Here is a 15070-nt window from a genome sequence, read left to right as displayed (position 1 = left end):
TGCAAGGTGGTCAGGCTCTACCCATGAATCCTTTATTCTGCACACATCAGGGTAGGGACTTGGCTTGATGCAGGAGCAGGGAGGGACAGATGGTTTTTGGTGAGTTGCATGGTTTGTCAGTAGTGACTTTAAAAATTGTTATTTGGTGGTTGACTTGGAGTATTGTAGCTTGTACTTACTTATTCAGCTCTTCAGGTGATTGGGGCTATCCCCTGAAGACCTAGCTTCTAGTGAGTTATATAGATTATTGCAATACTGTAAACCAAAAACTGAAAACACAAAGTGTTGAGCATAAAATTTATTTTTTAAACAGCTGAGACACAATCTGAACAATTTATTACCATTATTGAGCTTCGGCAAAATGTGGCACAGCTGTCTTAAGTCAGAGGCTGTAGCAATTGATTCACGGATATCTTAGGGTTGTAGAACAGAGTCAGTAAGGACTCTGACTCAAATACTGGCTGGTGAATGACAGGTGAAGGTGGAACTCCTGGGACAGATGGTGACCCGTTTCCCTGTGGTTTTGGAGGCCGGGAGGGAGGAGAATCCAATGGTAGAGGGTGTGGGGAACTGGCCTGCTCCCCAACTTCATTCACTGCAACTGTGACACACTGTCATGCCACACACAGTATCTTGCGGGTGAGACCACTGCTCAAACTCCCAAAAAGGGTACTGGCATGGAACTTAATTTCCCTGAGGAGAGATTCAATTCTAGCCTCTGAAAAGTTCTTCTTTTTTCTCTCAGCCATTTCCAAGGACATAATTGTCCTGTTCTAAACTACTTATATGACAGGTTAATTGGAGAACAATCTCCGGGTGGGGTTTTGGAGCTTGGTCACATGTGATCACTCTGAATCAGTCTGAGGTAAAAGACTCAACAAAGGATATTTCAGAGACACACAACTTTCTTTATGTGCTTGACCATTATATAAATACTACCTGTGAATCTTTTGAAGAAAATTCATATGACTAAATATAGGATGGAATCCATGTGCTTTTTATAAATGAGACCTGTAGCACAGAATAACTCACTCTGCTCTCCCAGGTGAGTGTGCCACATTCATTATTGTTGAAATTGTCAAATAGCTGCAGGAGCAGGATGATAATTAACAGGAGTGCCAGCTGACACTGGAGGGGGCGGGGGTGGATATGTCAAATTCATCTTGATGCAAACACAGATACAAATGCAAACATTTAGCAATTAAAACTGTTGGCTGGCATATACTTTATGCAAATCTGAATTGTGTTTATTCCTAGATGAGATGATCTTGAAACAAAATTATAATATACCGTCAGGCTGCTCTACAGTTCAAGTAAGAGGCAGAATTATGAGACGTCACTAGACATTCTAGACATTATTACTGAAGTCTTGTACCCTCATGTACCTTCTCACACTTACCCTCAGACAGAATACACACACAAACCTTCATGCTGCATCAATTTGCTCCACAGCTCAACAGCACGTACAATACAGTCACAGCAACAGTAACCAAGATTGAGTGAAGCATACAAAAAGTGCACCTAATATGGAGAGTACAGCAACATAAGGACATAAACATGTAGTGTCATGATGGACCTGCATGATTAAGACTTAGATGGCAGCTAGAATAAAGCTCATGCCAATCTTTCCAACAACAATAACTATTATATCTTCAGCTTTATACCGTAGTTTCTTCAGAGTAACAGTGTGAAGGGTGCATACTGTCACTATTCTTGCCTTTGTTGAGCTCAGGAATTCTGATCTGTGGCTTCACACTGACTCTCACTGACTCTCACTGACTCTCTGCATGGCCCCACACACATTTTACAGCTTGAATTTGCCATACATGCATGCAGAGCACGCCCTGTGCAATCAGGCTGGAGAGACACTTCAAAGTAAGATTTCCAATCCACACAGTCATTCAGAGAGGGTCATAAAGTTCAAATTTGCATTTAAATGGAGACATTAAAAACTGTTACTTCGACAACTCAGTGTTCATTTGAATTATACAAAATCTTTTTCATTTCATTTCTATTGCAAATCTTAGGAAATCACCTTCAGTTCTTCAAGACGAATCACAGCTATCACTTTAAAATAATGAATGACCCATTAAGAGTTGAAAGGGACAAAATGGAGGGCTAACTATGAGCAAAAACATAAACATAAAAGCAAGTCTTTCTGCTACACCTCAGTTGGATTGTGTATTACTACGGGACATCCTTAGATTTCACATTTCAGCACCTAATTTGGAAGCTGGCATGCAGTGGTAGTACACACACATTTTTTTGTATATTGTTGAACCTGAGGACCAAAGTGGTGGAAATTTTTTATGCTTCTTCTAGTTACGGACAGTAGTTTGAGACCAAGTTTAGTTATAATTCATTTTGTAGCCTACTTTAAATTCTCAGTCAGATGTCAAAGTAGCCTCTATTACCTCTCCCTTCTTTAATTTACCTCAAGAATAAATCAATTCTGCCAAGTAATCTACATCCATAACCTATAAGTATCCATATTCAGTTATGCTATACCTTATGCTTAACACATGAAAAAGGAAAAGGTTTGGATTGGAAGTGACAGCTTCTTTCCAAAGAGTTTGCTTGGTTTCAATGATACAGTACAATACTTATACCTAAGAAACAATATATAGGAATGTATATGAAAATGCACTTGATGCATGCAACACAGTGCAACATGTAACAATACATTTTGATACAACAGAATTTAGCATAATCTCAGCATTGTTCTATGCTTTTAAAATGTAGAGTATCTCAGCATTATTTCATTACATGCTATTGAAACAACATTCAATGTTCAAACATAAGATTAACACAAATGCTGTAGCTCCAAGTTACCGCATCAAAATAAATAAAAATTCAATGATATTGCTCAATTCTCACTTGCAAAATTTATACATCCGTTTCTCATTATACACCTACAATCACCACTCTTTTAATTCTTTAATGAAAAGTTTTATTAGTGGAGGCATATCCTAACATTATTATTATATTATAATATTAATTATTAATTCTCATGAGATAACTTGCTCAGGGTAATAGTTATTCTAAGGGTAATAGTTGTGGATTTTAATGAAAAAGCAAACACCACACATTTGTAAAAAAAAAAAAATGAAAATCATTTTTTGAGTTTTGTATATATGGTCATTGCAACATTGCAATACAGTCAACAAAAAAGAAAAAGAGATCCATGTCATCCATATTTGCACCCCTGATGATATAGTAACACAAGATATAAAAAAGAAATGTTTATGCTTAGAAACGTTATGCTAAGCTATACTCTAATAGCAATCTATATAACTATGACGACACTGTATGTGTGTACACATATACATGCCAAAGAGCCTGGTTTTAATGCTTCACTACACCCACTATTGGAAGGCTAGTAAAGGCAAGGTATTACTGCTGTAATTTATAATTCACTGCCACGCTTGCTGTTTACAAAATCATGCAAAATTGAAAAAGCACTATGCTTGGCCCTGACTCAGAAATCCAACACTATCAAGTGATTTGAAATCCCTTCAAAGAGCAAAAATCACTACATAAATACTATTCATTTCTGAGCATAGTAGTTGGAAAAATAGTACAGTAACTTCAGATTACAGTGTAAGTAATTCGCCATATAGTGTAAGAAGGCCTTGCTACCCAGATAATGTCTTCTACACTTTTTATACCTGAACCCAAATCCATTCTAAATGGTTCATGTCAGCTGAGAGTAGTTTGGGTTTTTAAATTCATGAGTTTTAAAATCTATTTCACTCCTTCTCTGTACTATGGGGGATTGATTGCAACAGATAATGCAAGAAATTAGTACGCACACACAGGACTACAAAAAACACAGATTAAAAGTCTGTGGTAAAAGCAACAATGGAAAATAATTTATCCATCATGGTGGTAGAAATGGAGGGAAAAAATGAAGAGCAAGGCATAGCTTTTTAACTAATGCCATTTGTGAAACAGCAATGACAAGTTCATTTATAACAGCCTTAAATTAACTGCATCTAAGATATGAAAGAGCTTGAAATTGAAAGTGAAAAGAAACTTCACTCAGTACCAGCTTTTCACATTTATTTGACCTGGAACTCAGACTCAGAGTTCTTTTTTTTTCCACCAGAAAACAAGATCCAAAAAGTTTTCCCAGTGTGGAAGCCTGCATAAAAAGTAAACAAAATCAGAAATTCTATGAATAACAAAAGTACTTTTTTGCATGGACTCTTTTTTTTTGTCTGGCATTTTTAAGAAAATGTAAAGATAAATTCTATTACTCATTTAGTTAATGTCCTTGTAAATCATACAGCATAGCACACACATTTTAATCTAGTGACCCTACAGATAAATGTGCAAAATCAGACCAGTTAGTATTTTACCTGGCCCTCATTTTCCATTAGTAATTGATTTTAGAGGTTCAGAAGGGTCCACTGCCGAGCTCCTGATGTGGTCAATTAAATTGTCTCATTTAGCCTGTTTAACAAGTTGGAGTAACTACACTAAGACCTATTGAGACTGAACAAACATTGAAATATCTATCATCACTGCAGTATCGTTAACCAATGTAATTTTTTGAGCCTGTATAGTTTTATGAAATTTGCAGATGCATGCCCCATCAAAAGGCAAATTCATCAAGCAAAGTCAGCGGCAGATCGCCAAAGGTGATAAGAGGCAATTGTGTACTGTTTTACAGCAAATTCAGACAAACATCATCTTCACTGAGAGGCTTACACCTCTTTCACTTTCTGCTTGTGGAACTCAGAGAACTTAGAGAAGCCCTGAACGTCTGCACACAACATCATTAAAATGCAGAATGATATTTTCATGTTCATTACAAGGCCAATAATATAACACTAGAAGTTCTTCTATGCCAGATCTCCAGTCCTTTCAGCCTGTCCCAATGACAAATGACAACAATGGTGTGTCTGTTGAGAGGACAGATGATAGATCACCCATGTTATAGTCAATAAAGTCTCCTGACTTCTATCCTAATTAAAATAAAGTCATAATAAGGTCATTTGACTTTTTCAGCCTGTTATAAACCTATTATAGAGATTGTAATAACCTATGACTTAAAGTTGTTTCACCCATTTCATCTTGCCGGTAACCTGTAGGGTCAATGGCCTTGGTATATATGCTGGATGCTTCAAGAATTAAACAAATGTATGTCGAAATCTTGCCTAATAATAAAGTGCAGTATTGTCAAGAGGAGCTTAACTCCTGTGGAAAATGAGATGAGAAAAAGTGCTCTAAAGTGCTTCAGTTCTGATGTCTCAGATTCAAATCATTTTCTCTGCTTATTTTGTCAACTGTTTTCCCCTTCACTTAGCACTAAAACAATCTCCTCTACAGATGTGCATCTTAGCTGCTGCTTGTCCTAATGAGCAGCAAAACATTCCATTTTCAGGCTGTCAGCCCTGCTGAATAGCATGAAAGTATAGATTACATTCCCCCAGCATGTGCACATGCTTTAACAGGTTCCCAAAACATTACTGGTCCTGTGTACTGGGAACAGGAAAGAAACCCTCCCTGGTGAAAAAGACAAAGAACAATTGAAACGTATTTCATTGGATGTTCAGGAAGCCATGAAATTACATTTACCGTAAATTTTCACTAACCAGTCATCTTGGATAACTTCATGCCCAGATTTATAAGTGTAACTGGCTTATTAGAGAAAATCCCAACACTGACACCTGTGGGATATATGCAGGCTGTCACTCTGAAGTAGGTGAGGGTAATGCGGCTCACAAAGCAGCTGTCAGACTTTTCATTTTTACTTTGCCTGAGTAATGATGGTCTGCCGCTCCGCGGTATGGCTCAAGCAGAGCCAGAACCTTGGTGATTCATCAACTTGGTCTCTCTGCAAAAAAAGAGAAGTTCAACTTGGCTTCCAATCTGTCACTGGGGTTAAAGCAGGGTGCTTTACAAGACACTGAAACTGTACTCATTGGGGATGCTAGAAAATAAGGCAATATTTGATGGTGCTCTTTGCTTTGCCCAACTCTAGACATTGAAATTGTGTCTACTGGCTAATTGTGCTGACAGGCTTTATGAAATGTTGACTGCAGAGGGAAAGAAAATTGTACTTGTGTAAAATAAAATTATATTATAAAATGGTATGTTCTGACCTATTGCTCCTATAACAAAGTTTGGTATCTTCATTGGTCTTCATTGGTTTGGTCTTCATTGCAGGAATGTTTCATGCAATCAAAAATGTGTTAAATTCAGTCTCTCTTCCTATTTCATGTACCAAAATAGCCAGCCTTAAGTTTAGTGTTTGTGCTTAACACCCCCTAGCCATGCCAACATTCATGATATATCACAGGTTTGAGTGCCATAATGCTTTATTCAATATCGCTACTCTGTATTTTGTCATTAACTTTGAGTAACAAATTAAGCAAATGTTAAAATGTTCTTACACACGAATTGAGTTCTGTGGATGGGAAAAAACTTACAGTCATTACGGTAAAACTCATTACTCCTAGCCTGGAATGAATTCTCCTCTTGAGTAGTTGGCTATGACTGCACTTTCAGCCGTTGTCTGTATTGGTGCTTGGTGTAGTTTACTGCACCGCTAATCAGAGTAGTTCCAGGCCACTGAGGCGAACCAGAATGAATCTGTGAGAGAATGACCACCTGTCCCACTGAACAACAAATGTTTTAGGTGAATGCTAAGGGAGACAAGGACTTTGTTTTATAATGTACCAAGTTATTTATTTAAAATATAGTTTCAAAATATATTGGTTTCACCGACACATGATTTTGTTTTCTGTAACTGACGAATGTATGAATCCTAAAAAATACCCCTTGAAAACATTACACAGCACTATGAACAAATAAATAATCAGTTACTGTACAGTATCATCTGATGATGTAAATCTAAATTGCTGCACATTTGGGTAGGTTGCTGCATTTAACTTTAGGTTTTTGTAGGCTTTTACATCAAACTTTTGCAAATTTTCTGAGCCATTAAAAAGGTTCAAAATCAGTGAGACATTGTGCAACAACAGTAGTCACCACAACATCTGTTGGGGTGAATTGTTGAATGAGACTTTCAGCACTGCTTTATGTGAGAGGACCAAAACTAAGTTTTATCACATCATCCATGACATCCTGACTACCCCCTAGCTGTACTGTAACAACACAGTAGACTGCCCATATTCAACGCCATGCAAATTAGATTTCACTCTCACAGAGACTGAACAGGGGTGCCAAGGGGGTAAGAGCAGGGAATGGAGCCTCACTTAAAAGTAGGATTCCCCCCCCCATGCTCATTAACAAACTCAATGTGCAATCGGTTGAATATTCAGCGAACCATTTCTGTCCTCTGACTTCTGACAACTAATGAGCTCTAATGTTGTGTGGCTGACTGATTTTTCTGTGACAAAACATTAATATGTTATTTAAATGTTTATATGTGTTGATTCTGTTTTCTGAAGCAGGCTTCCAATAGGGCCTGATCAATATGCTGTCAAAGTTGTTCATCCTTACACTATTCCTTTTACTTCTTTTACCTTGGGTATAGTGGGTGGAACATCTTTTTGTAATGGTCCTTTCACATAGGGTCATTTGATAGTACAAGGCTCACACTTCCTGGGCAACATACCATTTTACAGCAAATTATCAGCACAATGCAGGTTCTCAGTCAGTGACAGGCAGTTACCATCAGAGGGAATTTTCATAAAATGCATATTATGTAGAATATCTAATCTGGAAAATACACCACCTCATTGACTCACATCTCACATTTGTCTAAATTCCAAGTCAAATCCAGAATTTCCCTAACTTGTTTTTGGTGTGCACTATATACACAATAAGGATTACAGTATATTGGATTTGATCTGTCTCCTTTTCACTGTTCTTACTGCCTCACTCCTGCAGAGTTTTTATTTTTCTTGTATGATTGTAAGGGCTCAGGCAAGGACTCAGTTGCAGACCAAGAGCGCTTCAGGTTCCAGGCAGGATTATTAATGACGGCAGGCAAGTTGCGCAACAAAAGCAGGCAGGGTCGAAAACCGGAAGGCAGTCCGTGGACAAAAGCAGGGTCAGTAACAGAAGCAGGCAGGGTCAGGAACCGGGCAGGCAAATGATCAGGCAACGGGACAAAACGGCAGGCAGAAAAACGAAGACAAAGGGCAGGCAGAGTCAAGCACAGAGAAATCAGACATTCAAAAAACTGCGGGAATGAAACAGGTACGAAACACACTGCAACGAACTGGCAAACAAGACAGGAACAAGCAGGGTAGAAATAGGGCTGGGCTGATGATGAGATGGGATGCAGGTGAGCAGGCGGGCAGGTGAAGGTAATGGGGCAATCAGGTGGGCGGGGACCAGGCGGGGAGCGGGGCGGGGCTGGAACACAAGGAAAAACAAAAAGCACATGGACAGGGAGAAACAAAAACACCACAGCTAGGGGGGCGGAGCCCTGACAATGATACAGAGTACATCATTTCAATACTGATTTTTCGAGTAAATTAGTCCAATGTACAATGTTCTCTACTGCGTTCAACTTTACACTATTTTGTATTCAGAAAAATACCAAAGACAGTTACTATCAATGTCCTCAGATTTTGTGATCTTGTTTTCTTCAAAATGATTTTTCAAGATGACAGCTTTTGTTTTCAATAAACTATTATTGTAGACTGTTATTATCATAATATATTTGTATTCTGATAATTAGCATCATTGTCAGCTTGTAGTTCCAAAGGTAATTATCAGGTATGTTCAATGTTCACTTGTCATGACGACTCAATGAAAGTTCAACTACAGTAATGCCTAGCAGTTCAGAAATGGCTTGCAAATTTTGTTATCAGAATGTCCACACCAAATTGATTGGTTTTGTGCAACCAACACACACAAGTAAGTATGCAACGTAAAGACAAGGGGTAACTACTGACCAGTAGCTGAAACAGTTTAAACTAAGAAAACTGTACCTCTGTAAATATTTGTCTCTCAAGCATGCCTAAGTTTCCCAGAGAAGTCTTTCAAAACCTGAAAAAAGCACAGATTTCCATTCCAAGCAGAAAATTACTTTCAGGAGGGTTATTTATGATAAGATTCAAAATCTATTCAGTATTTGGAATGTGAAGTAGGACATTGTGTTTGACAGTGTCTTTTCCAACAGACTTGATACAGCTAAATTTGGGTGGGCTCCTCAGTGTGAATAGTTACTAATACTTTCACTTCAGAAGGAACAAACGCAAGAATTTGCCTTGGTTTTTGGTTAATTTTGCCATTTCATGTTTCAACATTATGAGTTTGGCAGTCATTACATTTGCACAAGACATACAAAAATATATTTGATTTAATGTGTTGCTTGTTGAGGTTGAAGACAAGGCACAGTGCAGTTAGATTGTACAAAGGCCATAGTTTTTCCCCACTGCAACAGATCAGAGTTAAGTTCCAATCTCATAAACAGTATGGGTCCTCAGGACATCCCCACTGCTGTTTTAATAATCCATCTCAAATATATCAGATTATTAAATGAGTTTTTAGGTCATGTGCATGTCAACTCTGATGAGAGGCAGCGAAACTAGATTTTGTATAGCAACCCCCCCCAACCAGCTTGATCAGTAATGAGGTGAAATTTGACAAAAAAATGTTAATATTTGTATGAATGTACTTCAACTATTGGCTGTGCAAGATGGAGAGTACCACAGCTGATGAGAGAGGTCTGCCTTGTGATGAGGATTAATTCCACAGAAAACTGCTCACACCATTTCGAGAGCAGGAAATGGTAAGTCTGTCTGTTGATTTCATACATGGATCGCAAGGAATAATCCCTCCAACACCAAACATTCCCTCAGGATAACAGCCCAAAAATTAGCCCAAATTAGCTTACTTTATTATTTATTAGCAAATTAGCTTAAGATGCAGATCATCAGCTGTAACAGGGTAGCTTCAGGGAGAAGTTTCCATGTGCAATAGACTGTTTCACAAACACAGGAGAACAACAGAATAATATCAACCTGTGAATTTCAAGACAGGTATGTGTATGTGTGTTTCAATATATGCATTGCAGCACACGTTAGTGACTTGTACCAACACAGGATTTAAAGAAATGACACATTCATTCCAATACCCCCAAGCATCAAAAATCATAAGCTTTATAAGTGCTTTCAAATGTGGAAAACAGCAAAGACATATGGAGAAATGAGCAAACATTGTAAACACAATCTGAGTATAGAGGAGTAGAAGCCATATGGCTTATGTTATTATGCAGGGGCATGCTTTCATATCAAACCCTGCAATATTTATGTCCTATTGCCAAGCAGCCTTTATGTGAATTTATAGCCTGTGATTTATAGAGCTGTTATACCAGTATCTTTTTACTACTATGTAAGTGCATACAAAACTCAGTAGCATCAAGCTGTGCTTTGTTGTGAATTATAATAACACCACTGGGGTGTATTGGTATGTAGACATCTGTGGAACATATTCTGTGTTTCTCATCCTCATATGATGCTTACACATCTTTGTAGTGAAATGGAGTGCTGGCTACCATCATTCCTGGTCTTTTGTGCCTACAGAAGCTCATACTGTCCCCTAGTGGATTGGCTGTAAACTGCAAAGCACTGCAATGCAAGGTAGTTAGTTAGAAGAAGGTGATTAAAAATAATGGCAAAGAAATTACCTTATGTCATAATATCGTTGCTGGGAGAGATATTCTCCAGGCAGAGGCATATAAAATATGGCAGCATTATGGATACAACTACAACAATGCTGTTTATATCAATATATATTTCATATAGTTGAGCAGAAAATGCTACAAGTACAGCTGCCACATTGATACAACACAAGTGTTGGGATGGAAATGAATTATTAAAGACAATTTATACAATTAAGATTTACATATGGGGAAGGGTGGAAAGTGGATAGAATTAATAAAATAAGATAAAATGCCAAAACAAGCAAAGCAAGGCATAGGCCAATGTATGGCTGCTTTGCAACAGCACTGAGGTAACCCAGTGTTAATACTGTATCTCATTACCAAATACTTTTATGCATAGCACATCATTTTTTTTAAAATGAAACAAGAATAATTCAGATAACTCTGGACTTTTAATGCACACTGACATTCTATATTTGTGCTACATGCAGCAACAAACATCCACTAAAAGTAAATTAAATTTAAATTACATTTAAAAAGTAAAAAAAAAAATCCACATTTTCTTCATTTTAAACTATCATTTTCAATCATCTCCCAAAATTTAGGGCACAGAGAAAAGAATCCATTGAAAGTTAACAGAAAAAGTTTCTGGAGCCTGGAAATGAATTTTCACCCAATTATAGCTTACTCAGCTGCTGCCAGTGTCAAATATTTAGGTCTTTGTGCTTTTGACGTCTTCAATGTTCACAAAACTTTGGAAAAAAAAATCACAAAAGACAAGCAAACATGCTTTTTGCTAACTGTTGTAGCATTAGGAAAATAAAGTTGTTGGAAGAACAGATTGTTGATGTTGAGTAATTGTTGCTTTTTTCCATTGCTGGTGTAATTATATAAACTAGCAGAGAGGCACTGGCATGGGACTGTGTATGGCATGCACAGGGGCAAGCTGGGGGGGTTGGGGTGAATTGTAAGATACACCAGTGCTAAAGCCGTGGGAGTGCAGGGGAATGCCAACAAGCTCTGTCAGATAGACACCGAAAGCAACAAGCTAATAAGTTGAATCCTAGAGCACTTTCAGGAATATTACAAAAAGAGCTGATGCTGAGCTGAACACTTTCTCCAGGGTTCACTCCCCCCCTTTTCTTATTCTCTTAGAGTTCCCCTGAAGTGTGATATTCATTCTCATGAAGTCTTTGAGTAGCTTCTGAGTGGTTCTTTCAAAGCCCCATCCATCCATCCATCCATCCATACACACCTGCTGTGCTATCATGTGACTGGGGCTAGTGTATCACTAGCAGCATTCTCACTAATTGATCTACCATTGTGCCACATTAGCAGAAATCATTGAAATGGGGAATATTTGATTATGAAATTATCAAAATGCATCTTTATTACATTCAACCATTTTCATGCATTTCACTCCCTTGTTGCTTACATCCTATCCCCCCCTTTCCCCCAGCTTTTGTCCTTTTTTCACATTTTTTCCTCTTTTCTTGGTGTCCTCTTCTGTGTGATTTCTAATCCGGGTTCTCCGTCCCCTTGTGCCTGCACTGCCGCTCTGTCCCATTTCCCTGTGGAAGGCTACCTCAGGGTTTGCAAAGTGCAGAACTGACATGAATTGCTACATTATTGTAGGCTGTGCCTGAGCTGTCACACTGATTGCTCTGTGCAGTGTGTGCTTGTAGATGCTGATGGATGTCTCAATCTAACACCTCTCAGTTCAAAGAAATCACTCCCTGAAAAGGAAAGATTAAACTTTATAGCAGCCTTTATAGCAGCCAGAATAAGGCAGAACAGACCCAAGCTGTTCTGTGAAACGCATGCGTGCTTGTGTGTGCACACATGCACACACAAGCTCAGCCAAAGCAATAATCTTTGAGAAAGCTGTGACCCTGCACACACAGACAAGTGTCTGACAATAAGGGAGTGGTACTGTAAACGGAGGCCGTCTAAATCGCTGTAACCATCGCTGTAACCATCAACCCATTCTCTTCTCTCTAACACATGTCAAAAACCCAGCTCACTTCTACTGCCTCTAGGAACAGGTTGTCATGATTATTACAGAAACCTGAAACTGTGTTACTACCGAAAATAATACAAACAAGGGTGATATTTAGTATGGGATCATACTGATTGCAGACAAAACACTAAAGCCTTTTTGGTCTGGCACTCATCAGTGTAATGAGCGCTCCAAGCTCCTAGCACTTTTTTTTTAGAGCAAACTTTTTGCCCAGTGACAATCTATACAGTCAGCAAAAATAGCAGTTACCCAAGGCCCTGACCTTTTTTTCCTCTCAATCCATCCTGGCAAGGCTTTCATAGGAGTCGCATGCAGTAGGTAGCATGGGCTACCGTCCCTTCATGTAGACATCACGTTTTATTTGTGCTAATAGCTTTTAGAAAGAAGACTGGGGATACAGGGAGAGGAAGGAAAGGGAGGTGAAGGGAGGAGACTGCAATTTTCACTTAGCAGACAAGAGGAAGAAATTTATCCTGTCTTTGACATCCATTAAATTCCACTTTCCTATGAGTAATTACCATGCCGAAGAGGACAATGAGAGTCCAGGGTGAAGCGTTTGGCTTTCTGTACACATCCTCCCACACGAGAAGCTCAGAGGCACACCTGAGAGTGCACTGGCAGCTCTGTTGGCTGCCAAGCCTGAGGCTTAGGGCTCCCAAATCTGACCTCATTCGAAGGGCCTACCCATGCTTGTGCAAACCACCAATGTCCTCAAGCACAGGCCCCACCTCATCTGAATGTTTAATTCAATAGGGAGCAATAGCAATATATGGCAAGCCAACTACACTCATAAATTAAGGATAACACAAAACACTATTGCAATGCAGCACAGTTCACTTGAGCAGAACCATTTTTTGTCAGAGTGGGGTTAGCAGTCCATTTTCATCCATACGTCTGCAATTTAATGATTGGTATATGAAATGGGTGTACAAATTAGATCTTGAACTCCTCTTGCCAAGTAGTTTCCCCCTACCCCTTTCTCTTAATCAGAGCTATATAGGCTGAACCCTCACATGAGCATTTTACCATTTTATTTTATTTTATTTTATTTATTTATTCATTTATTTATCTTTTTAAATTTTATTTTAGCATGTTTATGTATGTTATGTTTTTTTACGTCCTATACTGTCCACGCTATATCTTCTATGTCCTTGATGATGTTTGAGCTTGTCTGCTGGCTGTGAAACAAATTGCCCCCTTGGAGATAATAAAGATACCTTGACCTAAGTATTCAGAGTTCAGCTAAGGTTGGAGAAACATTGATCATTGCACAGAGCAGTAGAAACCTCACTCCCAAAAGTCATGTCAATAGTCTTGGATTGACAATGTGTGTTTGTAGTATTCCACAATGACTAATACCAATAAGCATTATAGATGTAATCAACCTAATATTCTGAATCAGAGTCCATCCCCACCACATTTAGTTCTGCTTAAATGTAGCAGTAACAGTCCTTGTCTCCTTTTTAGATATCCTGGCATAAACATGTTGAATAATCCTCAACCATCAAGCATTTCATACGTGCCTCAAGTAATGGTGTTATATTCAAGACTACCTTAACTTTCCATAACATCTTAATGTTTCCATTAGGAGATAGCCAGCATGATGTGTCCAGGCCCAATGCATTTAACTGATGTCTCTGACAAAAAGATGTGAAGATGTGTCTGCCAGACACAGTTGTCGTGTGGGAATGATGTCAGGTGGTGTGTGACATTTTTCATCTTGTCCTGCGTGCGATCCGGATGGGCTGTGCCGCGGTTGTCCGGTTTCTGATATTCTGTGTTGTTGCTCAGGCAGGCCCTTCCGACGATTATCCACTTAAGGGGATGAGCGCAGACAGGCGAGGGAAATCAACTGAATAATATGACTGCGCTGCAGGTTGGTCAAGCTAGTAATTGGGGGGAGACAGGGAAATAAAAGGCCTCACCTGAGGTGCAGCAACAGACCACTTCTGGGAGGAGCAGGCCACCATCAAGAGCTGGCCAGGCTGCCAACAAGAGTCTGCGAGGAAAGATTAGAGACTTCTTCCGGCCACGTTCGAGTGTAGGCTGTGCTGGCTAACGATGGCGGAGTGTTGCTACCGAGGCTGTTGTTGTGTGGCTGTGAGGGGAGAATGACGAGGAGGAGCTGAGGACCGTGTGGCCAAGGAGTCTGTACAGCGCTCTCAAACCCAGCGAGAGGGACAGTGATCCCCTTCATTCTTGTGTAGATGGTCATATCGTGGCTGTTCCCTGTAGCCTGCTCACTTCAGACTGTTTCTATTGCCAACAGTTGTGGAGCTGAGGTGGTCCGTCCTACTTTCTGGTAGTTGAGGTCAGGGGAGTGACCTCATCATGAAATTCCCACAGCAGCACTGTTGCACGTTAAAATAAAAGTCCGGACAGACTCGTGTTTCCTCAAGTTGGAGAGTCACTCGGCGGCCCTGGTGGAACTGAACGTTTTTCTTTTTTTTCCAGTCAGG

The 15070-nt window shown here is 39.2% G+C and overlaps 1 protein-coding gene across 1 annotated transcript in view; it reads right to left on the bottom strand.

Annotated features, from left to right (window-relative positions):
- Positions 1-14826, bottom strand: part of LOC118770972 — a 42254-nt gene extending 27428 nt beyond the window's left edge. Inside the window, 3 exon segments of the mRNA XM_036518775.1 lie at positions 14283-14426; positions 14537-14596; positions 14767-14826. Of these exon segments, the coding sequence (XP_036374668.1) occupies positions 14283-14426; positions 14537-14596; positions 14767-14826 (264 nt within the window).
- Between the last annotated feature and the right edge of the window lie 244 nt (positions 14827-15070).

The sequence above is a fragment of the Megalops cyprinoides genome, chromosome 2, assembly GCF_013368585.1.
Source record: "Megalops cyprinoides isolate fMegCyp1 chromosome 2, fMegCyp1.pri, whole genome shotgun sequence".
NCBI classification, from domain to species: Eukaryota; Metazoa; Chordata; class Actinopteri; order Elopiformes; family Megalopidae; genus Megalops; species Megalops cyprinoides.
This window is presented reverse-complemented; position numbering and strand designations above follow the sequence as displayed.